Here is a 23965-nt window from a genome sequence, read left to right as displayed (position 1 = left end):
TAATCGAAACAAATTTTTTTTGAAGGAAAAAAATCGAATCCAAATAATTTTTTCATGGCTTTCAAAGTTTTCCATTTCTTTCATCCAATGATGGTTACTATGTCATTTCAACATGACCTTTTCTCTATCTATCTATCGATGTCTTTCCTTAATTAAAGTTTGGGCGATTTCAATCCGATTCTTTATAACCGAACATAATATCCGTTATTCTATTCATTGATTGAACTTGACATTTATCACATCTAATGATTTAGGATTGTGAAAATCCTATGTCATCAGGGACAACAATAACAGCCAAAAAATGATGAACATCACATTTGATCTCATCATTGACTTAATCGATCAAGGTTAAGAATTATTATTTTTAGGAGATCAACAAAAAAAAACAAGATCTAAATATATAAAATGATTGAAAAAAAAATGGTTTTTTGTATATACGAATGACAAGTGATTACGTTTTTTTTTCTTCATTTTTCACATTGATAATGATGATTATAATAATAATAACAAAATGAATAAAACATTTGTCGATTGAATAGACGATAGGATTCGAGGAAACGAAACAAAACGGGAGAGAAATATACCTGGATACAACAACAATCAAGATCATTTTTTTTTAATTTTTTTCCATTGTGTGTTAAAGGAAAAAAGAACAAGAAGACAACAAACGACACGAATCAACAAGGTAATTTTACAAATATGTTTTAGTTTTTTTTTTTTGAATGTCAATTTTTTTCTTGATAATCATTAAGGGTTAAGGGTTTATACCAGAAAAAGAAGATGAAAAAATGTTGAACCATAATGATCCTGATATGAACCAGATTTTTTTTCAATTTGCTGATATTTTATTCTTTTTCCTTGCTTTGTTATCATCATCAAAATAAAAGAATTTCCATATTTGTCCAGACCAAACAATAAGGGAGGACATTCTGAATTGATATCCATCAATTTTTTTTGCATTTCAAAAATTTCATTTTATCCTAAATGATCTAATTATTTTTGGCTTATGCAAAAGGTGATTTGTGGCTGAACAATGTTCAATGTGGAAAAAAAAATTAAATGAATTTTTTTTTTTTTTTTTTGACCCAAAATGGCCAAGATGATGATGATGATGATGATTGCAAATGAAATCAACCGAAATGACCGAAAAAAAATGTTTATTTCATTTCATCTGCATATCTAATGTGTGTGTGTGTGTGTGTGTGTGTGAGTGTCCAATCGCTACACTTTCTCAAAGATAAGTTTTTCTTTTTGCTTGTTTGCTTGCTTCGGTTATAAATATATTCGATTTCAGTTCAAACATATTAGATTTTGATTTTCCATTTGGAATGTTGTTTCATTTCACCATTTTTTTTAAAAAAAAAGATAAAATGAAAAAAAATAAAGTAGATTATCGGTGATGGCCATTTTTAATCAATCTGTATCACCATTGTTTGACCTCAATTTTGGGTTCTTCATTGATGAATACCCTCTAGGCATGGTAAAATGATGATGATGATGATCAAAATGTAATGAAAATAACAAGTTTGTCGTTGATTTTTTTTAGCACATCATGATGGTGGTGGTGGTGGTGGTGGTGGTCAGTCACATAGATTTAAACTTGTTGAAAAAAATAAAATAACCGTCATCCATATCAACAACATTCTCGTTAGCCGGTGCGAATTTTTTTTCTTGCTTGATTTTTTCACTTCTCTTTTTTTCGTTTGCTTCATTTACAGTGTGTGTGCAGGTATGGTGTCAAGTGAAAGCTTTTTTGGAATTTTCACATTTTTTTTTCGTTGAAAAAAATACTGTTAGGTATTAAAATAGCATCATCATCAACATCGATATGATGAGATGAGATCAGTAAAGTAAGTAAAGTGAAAAAAAAGAAAAAAAAATTTCACCTGTAATTGATGACCTGATCCATATGCATCATCAATGATGATGAACTTTTGAAGATTTTTACAGAGAAAATACAGGACAATTTTTTCCAAAGGGCCACCAACAAGAAAAAAAATATGCCTATGTTTGATAAAGAAATTAATCTTCTTCAGGTAAAAAACAAAAATATCCGAATAGAAAATCGATAATTTATCATCGGTGACAATAACCAAAAAAGCCAAAAAGCAGAAAAACCGAAAAACAGAAAAACCAAATAACCGAAAAACCGTAGAAAAAAAAGATTCAACAAGTTGCTTTTCTCTCATATATTGTTAATATTAATATTTTTGTTTTTTTTTCACATAATTCATTATCATTGATGTAACCAAAAAAATTTTTCTTTCTGAAATTTATTTATCTATTTTTACTCAAGTGTCATCCTAATTATATAATCTATGGTCGTCCACAAAATACCATTACCAGCAAAAAATATTTCAAAATCATGTCGCTCTCACTCGTCCTGACATTGGGTGTTGGTTACTTGGATTTTTTCGTTTTTCCATTTGATTGATTGAAAATTTTGGACAAATATTTATTTTCACTTTGGTCAATGTTTTGTTTTGTTTTGTTTGTTTTGTGCGTGGATACCATTTAAAAAAGGATTATCATCATCATAACTTGCACTCTCGAACTCAATTTTCTTTCTTCTTTTTTATCCTTTTTTTATGTCAAATTTTTGTCGGTCACCATTATCATTGGTCACGAAGAAAAGAACTGAGAAATAGAGAAATGAACCTGATTGTTGTCGTTGAATGACACGAAGTTAATGAAATTATAAGGTTACAAGCAGGCTTTTTTTTGCTTTGAATTTTTGAAAAAAAAACAGAATAAATTCAATCGAATTGATTCTTGATTCTATCTCTTTTAACAATTGATAAATTCAATGGTGGTCGTGAGAATGGATCAATGAAAAGAAAATGATCGATTGATTCGATTGATTGATCAATCGACAATCGAATCAATTTATCAAATTTGATTGTCGATATAATAATGGAATAAATGGAATCGGTGAATGAAACAAAAAATTCTTAGTTTAATTTTTATCATCATTGAAAATATTAAACAATTATCAATCGGTAAAAGAAATGAAAACAAAAAAAGATTTTATCTAATCATCTTTTTATTGTTTTCTTCGTTACAAAATGTGAAAATCTTTTTCGTTGTTTTCTCCTCTCCTCTCTCTTCTTGTTCTCATCCACGGTTATTTATCATTCATTCATTCATAAATGGCTAAAAAATCTTCGAAGTTTCTACAACAAGTTTCTTTAACGAAACAAAAAGAAAGAAAAATCTCTTTTCGGTTTTTTTAACCAACAAAATGATAATGATGATGATGAGAGCTGGTATATTCGAGGTATGATCTCATTCTTTCAATGTTTGATGTCTTTTCGTCTCTCTCTCTCATTTCTCTTTTGAATTTATCATCATCCTCACACAGGTATAACATGTATGTATGTATAGCCATTCCGGTCATGGATTTTTTTCCTTCTTTCTTTCGGACCGACATAAATATTAGAATGATTTGGTTTGATTTTTCTCATAACACTATTTTACGAACAACTTACGAACACTGACTGACTTAATAACTAACTTGTTTGGCTCATTCACTTTCAATGATTTGATTTTTGATGTTCACCATCAAATCCTCATCATCATTTTTTCTTAAATTCACCAGAAAAAACGATATTTAAGTGTACAATTTTTATTAATCTTCTTTTTAAAGTTTTTATTTGTTGATCAATCATTGACATAAACACACATACATACAAACACAAACACACAACAGCTAGCTACTGGAAATCCAAAAAACTGATAATCATAATCATAATGTCTGTTATAACGAAAGGGAAATATCATATGTGACAATTAAATTGTGTTTTTTCTGTTGTTTACCGTGAAGAATAACAATAATCATCATCTTTATTTTGTAATTATCCGTGCTATGGGTATGCTTGTGTGAATTCTACTTGTTCATCTGTTTTCGAAAATCATCTTCCAAACAACAAACATCAATTTGTTTTTTTCAATTTTGTTTACCACAATCGTTTAAATCAATGAATAAATATGATGATTTTTTTTTTAAATTTACATTTATGGATTCCTTTTTGATAAAACTTTTAAATAAATATACTGAACAACAACAACAACTATAGTGACAGCGACCAAAAATTCTTGTTTTTTTCTTCATTCGTTCTCCCAATCATCATCAAAGTGTTCAAAATATATGTGTTTATCCTTTCAATCAACAACAGTAGTGCAGTAAACAAACAAGCGAAAAAAATAAGAAAAAAACTTCCGACCAAAAGGGGAACGGGAAATCAAATAATATTGGACCTTGTCAACCCACCAGCAACCAAAAAAAAAAACATCAAAATGAAGATAACGACGGTATGTTTGTTGTTGTTGTTGTAAATTGATGATACACAAAATTTTTTTTTTAATTTTATTAATGTAATGAATGAAAACATAACATAAAATGACAGACGACCGGTTGTTTGTTTGGTTTTATAATTTCAAAGATAATAATCAAATGATTATTATGGTAAAGATGATCATTCATTTATTTGACTTTGTACATCATCCTGATGATTATTATGATGATTATCTCTGATTGAAGACGAATGAATGAACAAAATTCAATTTTTTGCTTGTTTGCTTGTTTTGTATAATAATGATAATGGATGATGAACAAAGGATTAATCAACCGAACCGACAGACTAACTTACCCTTAATAACAACAACAAAAATATAATCCTTTTTTTTTCATCTAAAGAATCATTCATTCATTCATTTTTCTGAAAAAAAGTGGATAAAAATAAGCATTTTTTTTCTTCCAAGTTATTAAATCTTATGAATGTCCACAAACAAAACAAAATGAAATGAAATGGAAAAAAACATATTTTCAAAGACACTACTACCACCGCCACCACCAACACGAATGAAGATTATCCAATTCATTTCATTTCATTCATTCATTCATTTTTCTTCTTTGATCATCATTAGTCATTACATAATTATAATTAAATTCTATTCATATTTTTTTTCTCAAACTTTGTGTGCATTTGGTCGGTCGATTGTGGTGGATTTGTCAGGTTATTAAATAAATTTTTTTTCCGTAGGAAAAAAAAATAAGAATGATGATCATTGCTAACCTCAAAAAAAACAGTTATTTACATGAATGAATAGTAGAAGAAGAAGGAGAAGAAATTCATTATGTTCAGGGTGTCATTCAATATGTTGATGCATTACAAATGTTTTTTTTTTTTATTATCATTGAATTTTTTATCCACAGATTTTGTCGTTTTTTTTTTAATAACACACTACAAAATCCAAGTGCAAAAACTTACTAAAATTACGCTTTTATTTTTTTTTTTTATTTTAAAAGTAAAATCTTGTTATAATTTCTTTGGGTTTTTCAAGTTTTTTTTTGGTTTTTGCTTAATGTCCATTTTGATGATAATGATGATGATAATCATCATTTTATTCAGATGAAAACCATAATTGAATTGAACTCCATCATTTTTTTTTCTTGTCAATTATCATCCATCCATTCGTTAGTTCATTTCTCCAAGTTTTATTTCTTTCTTCTTTTAGTTTGGTTTGATCTGTATTAAGAAAAATGAAAGCAAAATGAAACAATTGGATTATTATTATTAGTGAAAAAAATAATTGACTAAAATACCAACAAAAAAATTATCATCATGATGGTTAGAAAAATGGTAAATGGATAAATGGTCATCATCATTCTAATGATAATAATAATAATCAAATCATGTCACATCAATAATTTTTTCTTCTTCTTCTTTTTGTTTTGTTTTCCAAATAATGATGACAATCGAAAATTTGTTTGTTTCCATTGTTTTGATCAATCAGCATTTATAGAATGAAAAACAAACAACAAATCGATGATGATGATGATGATCGATGGATACATAATAGACGATGATTATGATGATTATGATGATAAAATTATTCTTAAAACATTTTTACAAATAAAGTGCATTTTTGTTTTCAAAATACATTTTTCTTTTTGGCTAAACCAACTGAACCAAAAAATGAATGAAATCGAATCATTTTTGTCTGTGTGTTTGGTCGGTTTGGTTTGGTTTGGTTTTGTTGATTGTCGATAATTTGTGTCCTGTCATCATTATATTACATTAGTGTTAGTGTTTCAACAAAACAAATAGAATAGGTCAAATATAGATACAGATTTTCGCAAAAAAAAAGATTCCAATTTTTGCTTTGTTTTGTTTAACCCTTTGACCACACACACATGTCATGAACATTTTATTCATTTTCAAAAGAATGATTTTTCCAAAATCAAAATCATCATCATAGATTATATAACAATAAAAGATTATTTTTTTTTATCACTTTTTTTCCAGTAAAAAGAAAGAAAGAAGAAAATCCTGATCAAACTCAATGATTCAAGCGATTTTTTTTTTCTCTCGATTGTTTTCATATGTCTGGTATCTTTATTGATCATCGATCTTCGAAAATCATCCATCGATTCGATAATAAAATCAAATTATCGAATCGATTGATTTTATTATATGTGAATTTTTGTTTTCTTCTTTTTTTTTCTCACACCATGTCATTCATTCAAGTCATTCCAATCGGAATGCTCAATGTTTTTGTTTCCTTGTGACAAAAAAAAAAACTGAAAGAAAGAAAATGCAATTGACCACACACCAATCTTTTTCTTTGTTGTTGTTCTTATCGATTTTGATGTTATGAAATAAAGAATGGTGGTGTGAAGATTTTGTTGCTGTTGTTGTCTATACTTGAAGTTTTCAACAACAACAACTTCGTATTTCAAGTGGAAAAATAGTGGAAAAAATCCATTTTTGTTCGGGCTACTGAATTACTTTTTTTTTGTTGTTGTTGACGTTCCTCTTGATTTTCCTCGTAAAGATGCAATGGTGATAGCCATTGACCACAACATATATTTGATTTTTTGGCTTGACATTTTTTTCCCTTGAAGGTGTTAAACACCATCCAATTCTTTTCATTATTTTTGACAGTTTTTTTGTGCATTTAAAAATTAAAAATCTTTGCCTACCTAAAAGTACCTTATTAATTTGGTTCACACATCATTCACACAAACAAACACCTGAAATCTTTGGAATGGGGCCATGATAAAATGTTTTGTTTTTCTTTTTCGGGATGTTCAAGCAATGATCACCACACACACAAACATCATCGGTTTCACACATTTGTTTCAACAAAAAAAATACCGACTTTTGTTCAAAAAATCTAATATACAAAGGATGAGGAAAATCCATTTAATTGGAAAAAAATGGAAACCAATGCAATCTTTCTTCGTCAAAAAAAAAGTTTTCAAAAAAAAAACCTGTGATCTATTCAACATCATGATTGATTGATTGATTGATTGATCGATCGATCAATGATGATATATACAATCGAATGACGAATGAAACTCTTATGATGGATGAATGTAACTTATAACCAATTAGAAAACAAAACAAAACAAAACAAAAAAGAGAGAAAATGGTTTATGGTAAATGTGTCGGTTGGTTTGTTTGGTTGTAATCCTTTTTTCTTTTCTTCTTCTATTTTCATTTTTCATAATAAACCATAAAGTCTGTCTGTCTGTTTATTTTTTTCGTTTTTGTTTTGGATTCGCCTTGATGAACAGGTGAGATATTCAGCCGTTGTATGATGATGATGATGTTTTGTAGGAAAAACAATTGACTGGTTTTTTCCACCCTCCCTCCTCGCCACAATACATTGACTCGACAATGAAAGTTTGTTTATGAATGATATCGATTTTTGATAAATTATTATCATCATCATCATCGTATTCGAGTAATAATAATTATCATTATTGTTGCTGTTTATTCGCACATAATTCATTTTTCGGTTACTGATATCAAAAACACAATAACCGGTGCCGGTTGATGGAGTTCAAAAGTGATATCTTAATCTTGATTGTTGAACCAAATGATGGACATTGGTCAATTCGGTACAATTACACCTACTTGACTTACCTCAATATATTGTCTTGAATTGAAATAAAATGTGAAAACAAAAACATCCGTCATCGTTTTTTTCATTGTTTATTGTTTATTGTTGATTATTATATTAATATATAAATGGCATAGAAAGTATATGAATTGCTTTGTTTTCGATTTTTGGTTTTCTCTGTAAATCAAGATTGTAATCAGAATGGAAAATAAACCGAATTAAACATTGAAAAAATAGCGGTGATTTAATTTTTTTGATAACAACCGAAAATGAAAAAAAAACTGGTTCGAATTCGAAACTATTTCGAATATACAATTGTCATGTTGGGTAGATTTAGATACATTTTTTTCCAAAAAACATTCGATATTTGATCAATTTTTTGTTTGTTTGTTTGTTTGTTGAAAATGTCGATATATCAATCAACACAATAATTTGCCACGTCGAACATTCGATTCAATCGATGTTCGACGTCTCAAGACAATATATTTTGGTGGAAAAATTCCACAATGTTAATAATATTGATGGTCAGATTTGATAAATTCCAAGCTAAGTTTATTATTATCTATATATGACGATAATAAAGATTAAATTTTGTTTTTGTTTTTAATATTTTAGAAAAAAAACGAAACAAAAAAACATTGATTGATTGAAACAATGGATACATCATCATCATAGATAGATAGATAGATAGATATGAATATCATGATACTATCTATATATGTTAATTTGTATGGCACGATTTTGTTTTTTTATTGTTGTTATTTTGGTTGTTGTTGATAGAAACAATTATGAATTATGATTACCATTATTATTATTATTCTATTGATGATTTGGTTTAATTTTGGTTTCATCGATCATTTTGTTGTTGTTGTTTAGTCTCAATTCTATATCTATTAAATATGATTATGATGATGATATGTTTTTCTTCTTCGTGTTTAGTCACGCTGATCAATCGGTTGATTATCTATCGATTTATTTTTCGTTTTTTTCCTCACAAAGAAAATTGAGCAACAACAAAAATGAAATTTCATTTCAACCGAACCGGATCGGTATCATCATCGGAAGTAAATAAGTCATCATCATCATCATCATAACCATAATGTTTTTTTTTCGGGTAATAATGGGGGGAGGGAAAAGCTTTTGTTTTTTTTTCTGGCAAATTGTTTTCGGTTTTTCCACTCACTCACCGTTAATATTATCATCATCATCATTAAAATCTTTAAAAAACAAAAATTTTTCATAAAAACAAACGAATTAGGAAGATAAAAAAAACGAAGAAGAAGAAACATTCTAAAATACGCCTTGCGTAGCTTCTTGGTCGTAACAAAAACAATAATGGTCGCTGTTTATTCCATCAACTGGGGGGGGGAAATATATGAAAAAAATTCATTTTTCGCTATTCTTCAACACCAACCAACCGACCAACCAAACAATATCCAAATCTCCTGTTGCTTACCTGGTGAATGATGTAAAAAAGAATGATTTTTGTTTTTTTTTGTCTTTAAATTTAGGCATGACCTAAATTTTTAGTATTTTAGTTGTGGGATGAATTGAAAAACTCGAAAAAACAAAACAAAGCGAATGATGATAATATTTTGTTTTTTATTGTGTAAAATCATCATCATCATCATTTATATAATCACCATACAGTAACATTAAGTTACAAGAAGTTAGTGAAAGTGTTGTGTGTGTGTGTGTGTGTGGCAAACCATTTTACAATACAAATTTAACACACACACACACACAGCTTCCCTATTTTATTATGATTTTTTCAGGTGGTTTTTTCTTTCTATTGTGGTTGGTAAATTTAAAAGTAAAAGTTTTTTTGCTTTGTTTTTAAATTGTTGAACACAGACAACGAAACAAAAAGAAATTAGCACGCGTTTATAAATGCAAATTTCCAAACAAATTCCCCCCTTCTTGCATTGATTCATTCAAGGGAAACTAACTTTGTTCCTGTTTATATTTTCGTTCCAATATTTCCATGAAAAAACTTTCCAAAAAAAATAGAGGTGCCTGCTCAGGTATTTTCTGGGAAATCAAAACAGTTCGAAATTATTTCTTTCACCAATCCTTTCAGTTTGTTTTGTTTGTGTTCAATAATTATTTTTTTTTCTGTCGATTAAAATTTTCATCATTGAAGAAAATACGTTTTTCTTCTTGATTTCTGGATGATGTTTGATTGAAATATACAAAAATAATAATAATAATAAAACGACGATGAATCCATGTTTGGCACATTCGCGAACTGATTGTCGGATCGGAAACAAACAAATAAACAACAACAACAAGCAAACAAACAACAATTGGCTAAAATTAGTCTTTGTTGATGCAAAAGAAAGAAAAAATATTCAAACACAATCTTTCTATTTTCTTGCTTGTTTAACTATCCTACGGCGGATATTTGATGAACACGATGCTGATGCAAGATGATCATCATCATCATCATGAATTAATAGATACGATATATGATTAGATCCAAGACGAAAAAAAAGAAGAAGAAATTGATATTTTGCCAATCTATTTTACCCGTTACCAACAACAACAACAGTAACAACGAAAGAAGAAAAAAAGCAATTGCATTTAATTGCCCGATTCATTTCTGTCTAATTTTAGAGTTTGTTTTTTTTTAAAAAAAAAAGAAAAAAAATAATCAATTTTCTCTCCCTCCGCTTGATAAGCCGCCGGACAAGACTTATTCATTCATTTCATTTCCATTTCCATTCCAATCAATTTACCAAAAAATTAATTTGCATTTCTGATCAACAAACAGAAAAGAAAATAAAATAAAACTGACCGTTGTTCAGTGTGTTGAACATGGGGACATGGTAAAATAACAGCATTATGGTGAAATAAAAATGAAAAAGAAAAAAAAATTTCATAAATGAAATGAAACGAACGAACGAAACATATGTTAATGATGGTGATACAAAATGTAATTTTTTATTTAAAAAAAGATGGGAGCCAAAAACTTAAAATCTTTTTTTAAAAAAAACTGAATCTTTTGGGTGAATCTTTTATTCGTTTTCATTTTCAACTTATGCAAATAATGAGTTGATGCAAATAATGAGAAAAGAAAAATTAATTAAAACTGTATCACTGAGAAAGATGCTTTGTTTCTTTTTCAAAGGAAAAAAACAATGAAATCCTTTGATTTCATTTTCATTTTCTTGCTTCCGATATTGTTTTTTGATTGATGATGATGATTAATCAACCACAACAACAACAACAACAAAACCAGGTAGTGATAAGTGAGAATAAAATGAAAATGACAAAATTCATCACGGAAATACAACTTGGACATTGATTCGCACTGCACTGTACTTTTAATATGGAAATTTTTTAACTTTTTTTTCGGTTACCTTTTTCGCTGACAAAACAAAATAAGCGCAACATTTTTTTTTTTGTTGAAAAAATTTACAATAGATTTTTCAAATCTGAAGAAAAAACAGAAAGTTTTTCTTTCCAAACCAAATCGATTTATTTATCCTTGGGTGTCTAAACAGGCGGTTAACATCATCCATTTTCGTTTCCCCTTTGCCAAAATTCAGAATTCAAATTTGTTTAAAAATGTTATTGTTGTTGTCATTGTTGTTGTTGTCATTGTTGTTGAACGAAATGTGCGTAACATTCCATTCATTTATCGTACAAACAACAACAACAACAATTTCTCCCCAAACATCATGCACATCATGAAGAAATAGCCATAGGGAGAGAGAGAGAGAGTATTATGACAAACACACTTCCAATTTCAGTTTCTATTCGGTTTCTGTTCGTATATAATTATACAATCATCCGGTCTTGACTAACTTGGTGGTCAAAATACATCGATTGAAAAGAAACTTAAAAAAAACTTTTTTTTGAAAAAAAAAATGAAAATGAAATTATGATGATGGTCGATCGATCGATCAATCGATCGGATTGATTGGTCAGTTGGTTGGTTGGTCGGTGTTATCTTTGCCTTTAAGCAATTTCTCTTTCTTTTCAAAACATCAATGATGATCATCATCATTATAATGTCCGATGATCATCATCATCATTTTCACTGAAAGGATTATTATTATTATTTTTAAACATTATTTTTTTTTACACAATTGGATCGATAATAATAAGAAAAAATATCCAATATCAAAATCAGATCAGGTAGATGGAGAGAGAGAGAGGCGAAAACTATATCGCCTCAATCAATATATATGAAAATATATATTGAAAATTGAGAATTGATCAAAAAGCAGTTTCACAAAGTAGTCATTATCATCATTATTGTTTGGCTGTTGCTTCGTTGTTGTTGTTTTTCGATCAATTTTCGATTCAATCAAAATGTCCTGTAATTATTGATGATTATGATGATGAAATATAATAACTTTTTTTTTCAAAAATGAAATCAATATATGCATCAAAACTTTGACATTGTCTAGCCAAACATGACAAAAACAACAATAAAAAATATTATGATAATGTGATCCGATGTTTGTTGTTGGTAGATGGTCAGATGTAGACATTTTTTTTTCTTCTGCTGGTTTTGATTTCTGGACATTCGAATTCATTCAAATTTGAATAATAATAATAATCAAATTCGAATGTTGAAATGAATAGTTGTCAGATTTAGTTTCTGTAGTTATTTTTTAGGCTTTTGTTTTAGTTTGTAGTTGATAATCATCATCAACATCATTCCAAAGGAATTTTCATAATAATAATAACTACCTGACAAGAAGAATGTTTTTTTTTCTTCTTCTTCTTCTTCAAACGTTCGTTATTTGTTCTTTTTTCCAATATTATCAATATTCAACTAATGAAAAAAAAACAAAATTAACAAAAATCGACATGATAATCATGATGTTTGTTTGTTTTTCGTTTCCAATCTTTCGAATGATGCTAATGAAGTTTTACAAATAAACTTTTTATTTGATTTGTCTATTTGTTTTTCTTTTTGCTGGTGTGGGATTTACATTTTTTGATTTGGTTTCGGTTGTCCAAATATACATGTGTTCATCAGACATCGATCGATCGATCGATCGATAGATCTACATCAATTTTGATTTACATTGATAAATTTCATTCATGTCATGTTGATGGCACTCATCATGAAACAAACAACGAAAAAAATGATGTTGATGAACAAATCATCTGTTAATTTTTTATGCATGTCTTCAACAACAACAACAACAACAACAAAAACATTCAGGTAGCTGACATATAACTTGTCGGATTTCTTGTAAAAATTTTTTGTTTCTTGTGTTTTTGATGATGATGGTAATAATATAGCGAAAGTATTTTACCATAAACTTTCTTCCTTTCTTTAAACCACAAATAAATGTTTGTTGTTTTGCTTTGGTTGAAATCATTTTTTGCTGTTGTTGTTGATCATCGACATCGACATTAGCTAATTATTCGTTTTGTTGAGTCAAAAAAAAAGGAAAAAAATACCATTCAAAAAATTCGTGACGACAATTTTGTTGTTGTGTTCATCTCATCGCCCGTTCAAAAATGACGAATATTGTCACATCCCATTAGGGTTACACTTATTATATATCCTGGATTTTTAATGATGATCGTGTTTGGATACGGCATACAATAGTTTATTTTCGACGAAAAAAACGAAAAATGTTTTTTTTAAAGGGCTTGGTATTTCTTGGAAACAAAATCAAAACAACAACAACAACAGAACAAAAAAAAAAACAAACCGAATTCTATTTTAAAAAAATGACTCCATTATCATCAACAACAACAACAACAACAACAAAAAACAGAACAGACTAGAATAGAGAATGTGGTACCATGGTATTCTGGTTTATATTTTTTTTCAATCAATATGTCATATATGTGTTATGTATATCAAACAACAACCAACCAAACAACAAAAATGATTCATTTTTTTTTTCTTGTCTTTTGTAAGAAGAAAAAAAAACATATAGAAATCCAATGATGATAATACAAGCAAAAAAAAGAAAGAAAAAATTTAATGGACATCGTCATTTTCTCATCATTGATTCATTTATTCACCTGTTGTTGTTGTTGTTGTTATATGTAAGAATATATAATACTAATATCGGTGTTTTGTTGTAAAGTTACTTAAATTGTCTGTGTGTGTGTGTGTGCCATCATATTACCTTTCCTTCTCTGTTATAAAATATTGATTGATCGTCGTCCAGTTCTTTTATCTTGTCCATTATTTGATTATTATTACTATAAAATTTTGTTTTCTTTCAATAATTTTCTTTTTTTTCTTTCTTTCTTTACATTGAAAAAACATCATGTATATATAGAAAAGCATTATATTGTTGTTGCTTTATGCAACATTAATGGCCATCATCACAATACCATCATTGGTATTATCAAATGAATTGAATGGACAAGAAGTAGATGAAAATGTTGAAGAAAATGGTTCAATGTTACAAAAATCAGCTTCACAACAATATCCAACATTTCAATCATCTCCACAACAACAACAACAACAACAATCATCTAATTTTGATCATCATCATCATCAACGAACTGAAGAATTTGGATTAAGAAAAGCTAATCAATTTGAATCATCACAAATGAATGATGGTAGTGGTGGTGGTGATTATTCAACACAACATTCTCATCAATATCAAACATCAATGAATATTGGTGATCAAAATAATAATGGTGATGGTTCATCAATACAAAGTCCATATCGAGAATATGGACCAAGTATTTATAATATGCCTTCAATGAATAATGGTGATATGTCACAAACATATGGCCAGAATGATGGTAATGGTAATGGTCAAGATTCTAATCAAGAAACTGGATCATTTACACCTGTATCATTATCAGTTGATGAAGCATTTAGAAAATATTTTCCCGATGATAAAGATGGACAAAATGATCCATTTTCATCACAACAACAACAACAACAATCAATCCAAGGACAATCAATGGATGGTTATCCTAATCAACAGGTATGTTTGATGATTCAAAAAAATGACTAAATCAAATATATTTTTAACATTTGACTTGCCCTTTCGTAGTCGTTGTCGGCAATAATTTTCGTTAGCAATATTTTTACAATCCGTAACAAAAGCATTAAAAAACCATTACCAAAAACAGGCTGATTCACCTATTTATAGTTTCAATTCAATTCGCCATGAAAAAAAAATAGAAAAAAAAAAGAAAAAAAAATGTTATCAGATTCGGATTAATCGACATTACAAATTAAGCATAACAAGATTATAGATGCTTTTCAATATCTATATGTTATGTGTGTTCACATCGAACCAGTGAAGAAGAAAAAAAATCTCATTGAAAGTGATCATAGAATTATCCGATGTGATTTTTCGTTATCTCTTTTTCTCTCTTTGCAACATACTAAATATATTCAAACAACAACAAAAAAGTTGTTTTTTTTCTTCTTATTTATTTCGGAATTAGTTCAATCCAATTTCTAATTATAACGATTGATTTGATTTGATGATAATTTAGTTTCGATTAATAGAAAAACAAAACAATGTTCATAGACGAACATAGAAATCAACAATTCATTTTAGGTTTAACTTTTTTTTCGGATTAAATGATGACCAACAACAACAACAACAACAACAAGTGTTTGATTATCGATTTCTAACCATTTAAATCATTCAAAAAAACTATATTTACCTACAGTTTATATAAGGGGATTTGATTATATAGTTTGAATTCCCAAAAAAAAACTGATTTCACCAATCATTGGTGAATTTCTGAATGTAATGTGTTTTGCCAGGAAAAATAAAATCGCTTACCGTAAAATTATTCAAATGATGTATCTGGATGAATGAAATTAGCCTTTAAACACATATAAAGAGAAAAATAGACCAAAGAAAAAAAAGGAATCACCTAGAAAACAAGAAAACATATCATTAATTTCATTTCATTTCATTCATTTCATACGTATACGTGTATAATGGTAATGATATTAACACTTTTCACACCATCATCATCTTCATTATCAATTAATTATTCTGATCATCATTTTAGTTTTCTCAAATCGATCTTTTTTTCTATCTGATGATGATTAGATGTAAAAAAAATATTTAAATTTTCATCATCATTATCATCATAGTCATTTTTTTTTCAATACGTTCATCGAATATGAATTTTAGGTAGTTCCATCATCGAATGTTGATGAGATGATAATGATGATGATGATCGTCATCATCTTGTAATACCTCGCCCAATGATCAATCACAGATTTACTCTTGTTGTTGTTGTTGTTGTTGTTTAAAACTTTTCAAATATAAAATAATTCGTCTGGCTTATTAGCAATTAATGTGAATCATTCACCTTAAAGGAGTTATTTCTTTTTTGGAAATGAAAAAAACGGAATGAACAAAAAAAACAAAAACAACAACAAAAAAACAAACTATATCAACATCTATCATGTCTTGTAGATCGAAATAGATCAATGTTGAACGAGTATTTTTTTTTCTTCTTCTAAATAGCATCATTTCTTGTCAAATTTAGATCTTACAACTATTCGATGTAATGAGTGTGTGTGTTTATAGTTAACGATCCCATTAAAAATCTAACTTTAAATCTTCTTTTTTTCTCTGGTCAAAGAAAATTAATTTCTTTTCTTTTTTTCGTTTCTATTATTATTAGGCTAATAGTGATAAAGAAGTTGTTTCTATTGATAGTTTACGGGAAATTGTTGAAAAACAGCCATTAGCACGACCAGATCCATTTGATCCACCATCACCACCATTATCAGCATTTTTACCACCACCACCTGATTCTCAGCTTGTTGAATCATCTGGACCACAACAACAACAATCCAATCATCAGCAACAACAATATCAACCACAACCAATGGCATCATCAACAACATCATCCGAACAGATTTCATCAAATAATCATATGATGATTCAATCAGATTCTGGTTCTTCTTCATCTCAATCATATATGAATCAAAATCCACATCCACAAATTCCAATACCACCAATAAATACATTTAAAGCACCCGAACCCGAAATACCACAATCAACTTTTCTAAATCAACCACAAATGATTTCACAACCACCAATATCGAAATTTTCTTTTCCACAAGATTCAATGCTTTCGTCTATGAACAATGGTAATGATGATAATGTTGATTCAGTATCCGGTGATGATAATGATGATGAAGGTTATGCATATAATACAGAAAATTTAGATGAAAATGGTAAAAAAGTTTTAGTGTATCAACGTCCAGTTGATTTAGCTGAAATAAATACTGGTAATAAATTCGATATGTATGGACAAACTGTTCATAGTGGACAAAGTTCTAATCAAGAAATTAATACAATGTATCGTAAACCATTTGATAATAATAATGATAAAAATAATGGTCAATCAGTATCAACATCTATTATGGATCAAGGAATGAATATTCAAGATTCATTAATGAATGATAATTATAAATATCAAAATGAAATTACTATTACACGAGATAAACCATCAATGGAAAATGATCAAATGTATCAAATGAATCCAATCGAAATGAGACCACCACCATCAACACTTTTTACAGATTTTACCGAATATGAACCATCAGGACATTTGTATCAAAATCAACCTCAATTATCACATCAATCTGATCAACAACAACAACAACAACATCAGCAACAACAACAACAACAACAATCTTGGACTCATCAAATTCATAATAATATGCCTTCAATGGAATTTGGTGGAAAAATGACCGAAGGTCCACAACAAATTGAATACGGTGGATTTGTACCGATCAAAAAACCACATATGATTAATTCAGATATGAATAATCAACAGCAGCAGCAACAACAATCGTTTAATGGTGGAGATTATATTATTCAAAATAGTCAACAATCTAAAGCTCCATATGAATATAATGCCAATAATAATAACAATAATAATAATGTAGAATATATTCGACAACAACAACAACAACAACAAATGTCACAACAACCACAACCATCAATGGGAAATATGATTCAAATTTCACCTTCATCACCATCACAAGGTTCAATGTCACAACAACAATCATATAGACAAAATATAAATTATGAATCTGGTTATCATGGACCTGGAACATTTAATGAAATACCATCTATTTTTGATAAATCAAATATTCAACATGAATATTCTGAATTATCAGGTCCTTCATCACATCAACATCAACAGATGTCGCAACAACAAAATGGTGGTGGCGGTTATCAAGAACATGAACATTTTCATGTAAATAAAATACATGATGTTCATGTTAAACCATTATGGGGAAAAGATGCAACAAAAAAATTACGTGAATTAGGTATCAATGAAAATGAATTTTATGGTACAGTAAATAAAATAATACAAAAATCTCGTCCCGGTGATAATAATAATAATAAACCAAATCATTTTGAAAGTTCTCGTATGCCATTATTACCATCATATTTACCGAAAGTTAATCTTTATCGATCACCACCAAAAAATCGTCAACGACATTTTAATAAAAATAAAAATCGTTACTTTCATAATAATAATAATCAGAATAATATGATAGCCGAAGATTTTGAAATGAGTAAGTTGAAAAAAAAAACAATTTTGTTTATATAGCCAGAGATTAATTGATAATTTTTTTATTAAAAAAAAATTATTAATTAATTATTTGGACATTTTTTATATATTTGTTTATATAGAATTTTTAAAAGATGAACTTCCGCCAGGTGCATCATATAATCCACGTGACGTAGGTTTGGATGAATCAGTATTGGCACAAATACATTTATTGGATAGTGGTATTGGTGGTTATCGTTTTCCTGGACCAATGTCTAATAGCCAACCATCATCATCATCATCATCATCAAATTATCGATCATTATTTCGTAAACCAACAATGCCATATAAAAAATCTAATACACCATCATCAACAATTAGCGGTAATGGACCACATGCAATGAATAGTATTATTATGCCATTTATTCATCCATCACCAAATGGTCAACATCATCATCATCATCATCATAATCGTTCACCATCATCATCACGTAATAAAGGATTCTATCCGGTTTATGGTTATCGTGCTGCAGCATCCGAATTGAAACCACAATTTATATTACCAAAAGGAAAACATTTTAAATTTCTTAATCAAAAACAACCGAAACTTTCACCTAGTAGTAGTAGTAATAGTGATTCGGGTAGTATAAATCTATTCTTGTCACCATCATCATCATCATCACCTGTATCATCGATTACAACGATTGATGGTAACCAAAGACCATTAACCAATATATTTGGTATAAGATCTATAAAAGGAATTCGATCACTAGTCTCCTATCTAACAGGCGGAGTTTCTGGTTGATTCTTATTTCTTTTCAATTAGATCTTGATCTTATTTTTTTTTCTAATTAAAACTTAAAACAAAAACAAAAAAAAATAATGAAAAAAAATATAAAAGTATTTTTCTTACGTCAAACAAAACAAAAAAACCCGACCATATCCAATTTACTAAAAAAAGCATCGACATTTATCATCATCATCATCATCCGAGTCAAATATTTTAACATTTTTTTTCTTCTCATCATTATTTCATCATCATCATCATTGATCAATATTGATAATAATACTTTTTTCTAACTCCTTTTATTTATTCAATTTTGTATTAAAAACTCAAAAAAAACTTATAAAACAAATTTTTTTTACAAACAAATTTTATAACCCAAATCGTTATAACAACAACAGCAAAAAACTGTCCGAAAACAGGTGATAATGATTTTTTCTTTTTCTAATTGAATTTTACTATTTTATAACTTCAAAATAATCGTCGTATTTTTTTTACAATTTTTCCTTATTAATTTTTTCTCGTTTCGTTTCGTTTTCTCAATTTGTAAATATAATTTTTTTTTCTTCTAATTTTTTTTCTTCCAATTCGCAAATAACAAGCAAAAGAATTTGTTGTTGTTGAAGAGGAACAAAAAAAAAAAAAAAAACGATTTTTCTGTTCAAACATTTTTTTTTCTACATTTTACAAACAAGAAAAAACTCAATATTTTCTTTTCTTTCTCCCCCTCATTCAATAATAATTCTTATGTAAATTTTGAGTTTTTCGTTTATTTTCTGCTTTTTCAATTTTTTTTCGTTCTTCTTTTTTCCAATCATAATTGAATAATAAATATCGACAAAGTTTTTTTTTCACTGATAAAATGAAAAAATGTTTTTTAAATTTACTTTTTTTTCTCGAAAAAAACCATGACTTCACGAACACGACGACTATATCGGGATATCTGTTTGCCCAAAGAAAAAAAGAAAATCTCGATTTCTATTAAATTCAATTCAATTTTTTCTGTTTCGGTTTTGTTTCGTTTCGGATATCTATTTTTGAATACAAACATTCAACCGATTCATTTTTTTTTCCATCTACAAATATTAATTATTCACTTTTCTGCTTTGTTTTTCCTGTATTGGCCCACATTACTTTGAAATAAAAATTTCGATCAACATTCGAGGACATTCTATTCAAAGAAGACAATAATAATGAAAAAATAATTATCAATCATAATAGAGCGGCTAATAATTGTTTTTAGGATATGAATGGAACAAAAAAATATCTTTCAATTGATCAATTGATAATTATCGGAAACTTTAGTCATTGAATTTGAAGCAAAAAAAAGAACATTTTGTTTACTGGGTAAATAAAGTGATCAATCTTCAATCATTTAACATTGAAAAATGAAACAAAGCAAAACCTGGATTCAGTTGATTGGATTGGATCAAAGTTATTGAATGTTTTAGGTTTTGTTTTTTCTCTCTCGTTCGGTAAATTTTGTCTATTTTAATGTAATGTAATGTCAATCATATATATGATAATCAATGGTTATTATCAATTATGTATCCATCTTGTTGTGTGGTAATCATGGCTGGGTGATATGCTTCAATTCATTCATGTTCAATGCCATTCATTCATTCATTCATTCAATTCAAACAAAACAACAAAATATCTCTATTTTTGGTATTTTTGACAAATATTTCTTTATTTTTCTTCAGGTTTTTTTATTTCTTCTGAAATGAAAAAATGATGAATTTTTTTTAAAGGAAATGATTTTTTGTTAACCAACAAATGACGTAATAAACTACTAAATTACTAAATTTTTTTTAAATTATTAAATGTTATAAATTACAAATTTATTTTGATTTTTTTGGATGATATTATCCTTTGATCACTTTTTTAGCTACACCTCCTTTTTTGAATGCAGCTTTAGCACCAGCTGCAGCACCTTTTTTGAAACCAGCTTTACCAGCGGCAAAGAATTTTTTACCACCTTTTGCACCACCAGCTGCAGCGAATCCTTTTTTGAATTTTTTGCCACCTTTTTTGCCTGTTGAAATTGATTGTGAAAAAATAAATTAACCCAAAAAAGATTGATATGAAAACCGAGAGACATACCAGCAACCAAACCACCAGCCGCAAATTTTTTGCCTTTTTTACCAACAGCACCAGCCACACCACCAGCCGAAAATGCACCACCAACTTTACCAAATTTAAATCTATAAATTTTCATATCGATTAGATTAGGATTTTTATCAATAATAATCAATTACCCTTGTGCCATGCCAAAAGTTTTTATAGTACCAAATTTCTTATTAAAACCAGCAGCAGCAACTTTTTTGAATACACCTTTTTTGCCAAATTTTGCAAATTTTGCTCCCGCTGCACCGGCAGCACCTGCTTTTCCACCTAATATTGTCAATATCGTGCGTTAATCATCAAAAAATTCGTAATTCCGGTTAATTTTACCTTTTTTGATACCAGCGGCTCCACCGGCAGCTCCAGCAGCAAATGCGCCTTAATTTGAAAAAAAAACATTATCGCAATTTACATTAAATTCAGATTGATCATCAATTCAGTTACCTTTTTTTCCACCTTTAACACCACCAATTGCAAATCCAGCTTTACCGGCTTTAATTCCAGCAGCACCACCTTTTTTAAATCCTGCTTTAGCACCAGCAACACCAGCTTTAGCGCCACCTACTATAGCTGATTCAGCCATTATCAATGGATCGGATTCCAATTGATTTTGATCAATTTTTTGTTGTTGTTCTGCATAGACCACACAAAACAAAAAACCAACGAGTAAAATCTAAATGAAACAACATTTACAACCAATTGAAAATTGTCATAGAAAAACGATAAACTTACATTACGGATAATCATTTTGGGTTTTTGTTAATTCAAATATCACAGATTAAATAAAATTGTAGCCAAGATTTTTTTGGGTGATTTAACTTTTTCAAAAAATTTTTCTTTTATTTTAAGCATACAAATTAATGAACACACACACACACACTTGTCATTCATTCATGTTTGAATGAAAATGTTTTTTGTCCAACTTTTTCTTTTTATCTTTTATATATTTGGATCACCAACAACAAAAAAAAGTTTTTTTTGTTGCCCATTTTGGAACAGTAATCTTTTTCTTTCAGTAGTGGTAAAGAACCAAATGTAAATACAACAAAAAAAAAATTGACAATGAAAAATCCTTATACAAAGCAAAACCAATAGAAGAAAAAAAAGTTCAACAACATTTTCTCTAAATCGATTGACATTCGACGTTACGACATCCGAAATTATTATTATTTTGATTATTTGAAAGGAAGGTTAAATCAACCAAACAAAACGGCAATACTCTGTGTTATAATTACACATTGTGACCGGAATAGAATTATTATGCAAAAAAAAAGAAAGAAAAAGGAAAAAACTTTTTCAGTATTAGATTCGATACTTAGATTAAATCTTTCATTTCATTTTTGGGGTTTTTCTTGGAATCAACTTGAATTGAATGACAATAACAACAAAACAAAACAGCTGAAAACAAAAAAAAAAACTGTAAAGTGAAACCGGACAGAAAATTTAAAATTTAAAAAAATTTCTGAATAGATTTCCAGGTTTTGTTTTCTTGGAAATCATATGAGATACAATCTCAAGGCGATTGTTTGGCATTTTTCGTTTACATTTTACATCGATGAAATAAACAACCAAAAAGAATATCTTTCTGTTATGGATTTTCATTCGTTTCAAGATTTTCATCCTCCATATGAAGCCATATGAAATTGAATTTGATTTCAAACACCCCACACACATTATCGTAGGCTACCAAGAAAATTAGAAAAAACAAATGATTAAAGATAATCTATTTGGTAATATGAAACTTCTGCTTCATCATCATCATGAAGGAAATCAAATTCTTGCTGTTGAAAAACAAGATTTTTTTCGACCTTGTTTTAATGAATATGATTTGTAAATGATAATCAGATGAATCAAATATTCTATAATCGTAACACCCAAATCTATACATAATGTATAAATTTTTCTACACTAAAAAAATGAATGAATGATGAATCTTTGAATGAATAATGTCATAACATGGTTATTGGTTTCAAACGGAATGAATAAATGAATATAATTTACAAACAAACATCCGAACATTGATGATGATTAATAATAATCATTTCTGTTAGTAATCACGTCATCAAACCCGATACATATCTTTTTTTAATTATTCTCGATTCATATTTATCATTATTATAATAAATGTCGATTGGGACACACTTACACAGAATGTTGTTTTTGTTGATTTGTTCCCAAAAAAAAATTATGATTTTTTCATCTTATTTATTGACAATCAAATATCGATTGATGAAAATGTTTGATGATTTTTTTTTTTTGTTCCCAATTTAGATCACCATCTTGATCGAATGTGTATGATAATTACATTTCAGAATTTTTTTTTCATCATCCATCATCCATCATCCAAAAATTATGCATATTTTTTTATATATATAAATCAGATCGAAATATAAATAATAAATGACCATGGTGATATTTGGCAAAAAAAAAGAAATGATATCATTTAATAATTCAACGATTCATTCAAAAATGACCTTAAAATAGTAATTCTTTACATTCATTTTTATTTTTGGATTCATGAATTTATCCCTTGAATGTAATTTTCGGACCTCTTGTAGATTAGGAACCCAAAAACACCCTTTTGTAGATTACGAACCCCAAAATGAACCTCTTGTAGAATAGGAACCCAACCCATAGTAACTCAATGCTAAC

The 23965-nt window shown here is 28.4% G+C and overlaps 2 protein-coding genes and 1 long non-coding RNA gene across 5 annotated transcripts; 1 reads left to right on the top strand and 2 right to left on the bottom strand.

Moving 5' to 3' along the window:
- Positions 1-3478: 3478 nt before the first annotated feature.
- On the top strand, positions 3479-20043 carry LOC113799859 (uncharacterized). Of its 3 annotated transcripts, none has more exons than XM_075821195.1 (4): positions 3479-4311; positions 14178-14840; positions 16516-18430; positions 18576-20043. In XM_075821195.1, the coding sequence occupies exons 1-4, from the start codon at positions 4297-4299 to the stop codon at positions 19208-19210; spliced, it is 3228 nt and encodes a 1075-aa protein (XP_075677310.1). In that variant the 5' UTR covers positions 3479-4296; the 3' UTR covers positions 19211-20043. The 3 variants fall into 3 exon arrangements, with proteins under 3 accessions (XP_075677310.1, XP_075677309.1, XP_075677308.1); XM_075821194.1 differs by having other exon boundaries at positions 18561-20043; XM_075821193.1 differs by having other exon boundaries at positions 3480-4311; positions 18549-20043.
- Positions 14828-16238, bottom strand: LOC142645283 (uncharacterized). The gene is made up of 3 exons (XR_012846427.1): positions 15805-16238; positions 15657-15750; positions 14828-14998 (listed from the first exon to the last, which is right to left on the bottom strand). It is a non-coding gene; the product is annotated as an uncharacterized LOC142645283 (long non-coding RNA).
- A 909-nt stretch (positions 20044-20952) lies between the features above and the next one.
- On the bottom strand, positions 20953-22197 carry LOC113799857 (uncharacterized). The gene is made up of 6 exons (XM_027350551.2): positions 22046-22197; positions 21758-21986; positions 21644-21691; positions 21448-21583; positions 21293-21393; positions 20953-21224 (listed from the first exon to the last, which is right to left on the bottom strand). The coding sequence occupies exons 1-6, from the start codon at positions 22058-22060 to the stop codon at positions 21055-21057; spliced, it is 699 nt and encodes a 232-aa protein (XP_027206352.2). The 5' UTR covers positions 22061-22197; the 3' UTR covers positions 20953-21054.
- Positions 22198-23965: the final 1768 nt, after the last annotated feature.

The sequence above is a fragment of the Dermatophagoides pteronyssinus genome, unplaced genomic scaffold (genome assembly GCF_027571235.1).
Source record: "Dermatophagoides pteronyssinus isolate colony J.1.1.1.1 unplaced genomic scaffold, Derpt_VIB-CSIC_2022.12 sq0009, whole genome shotgun sequence".
In the NCBI taxonomy this organism is placed as follows: Eukaryota; Metazoa; Arthropoda; class Arachnida; order Sarcoptiformes; family Pyroglyphidae; genus Dermatophagoides; species Dermatophagoides pteronyssinus.
This window is presented reverse-complemented; position numbering and strand designations above follow the sequence as displayed.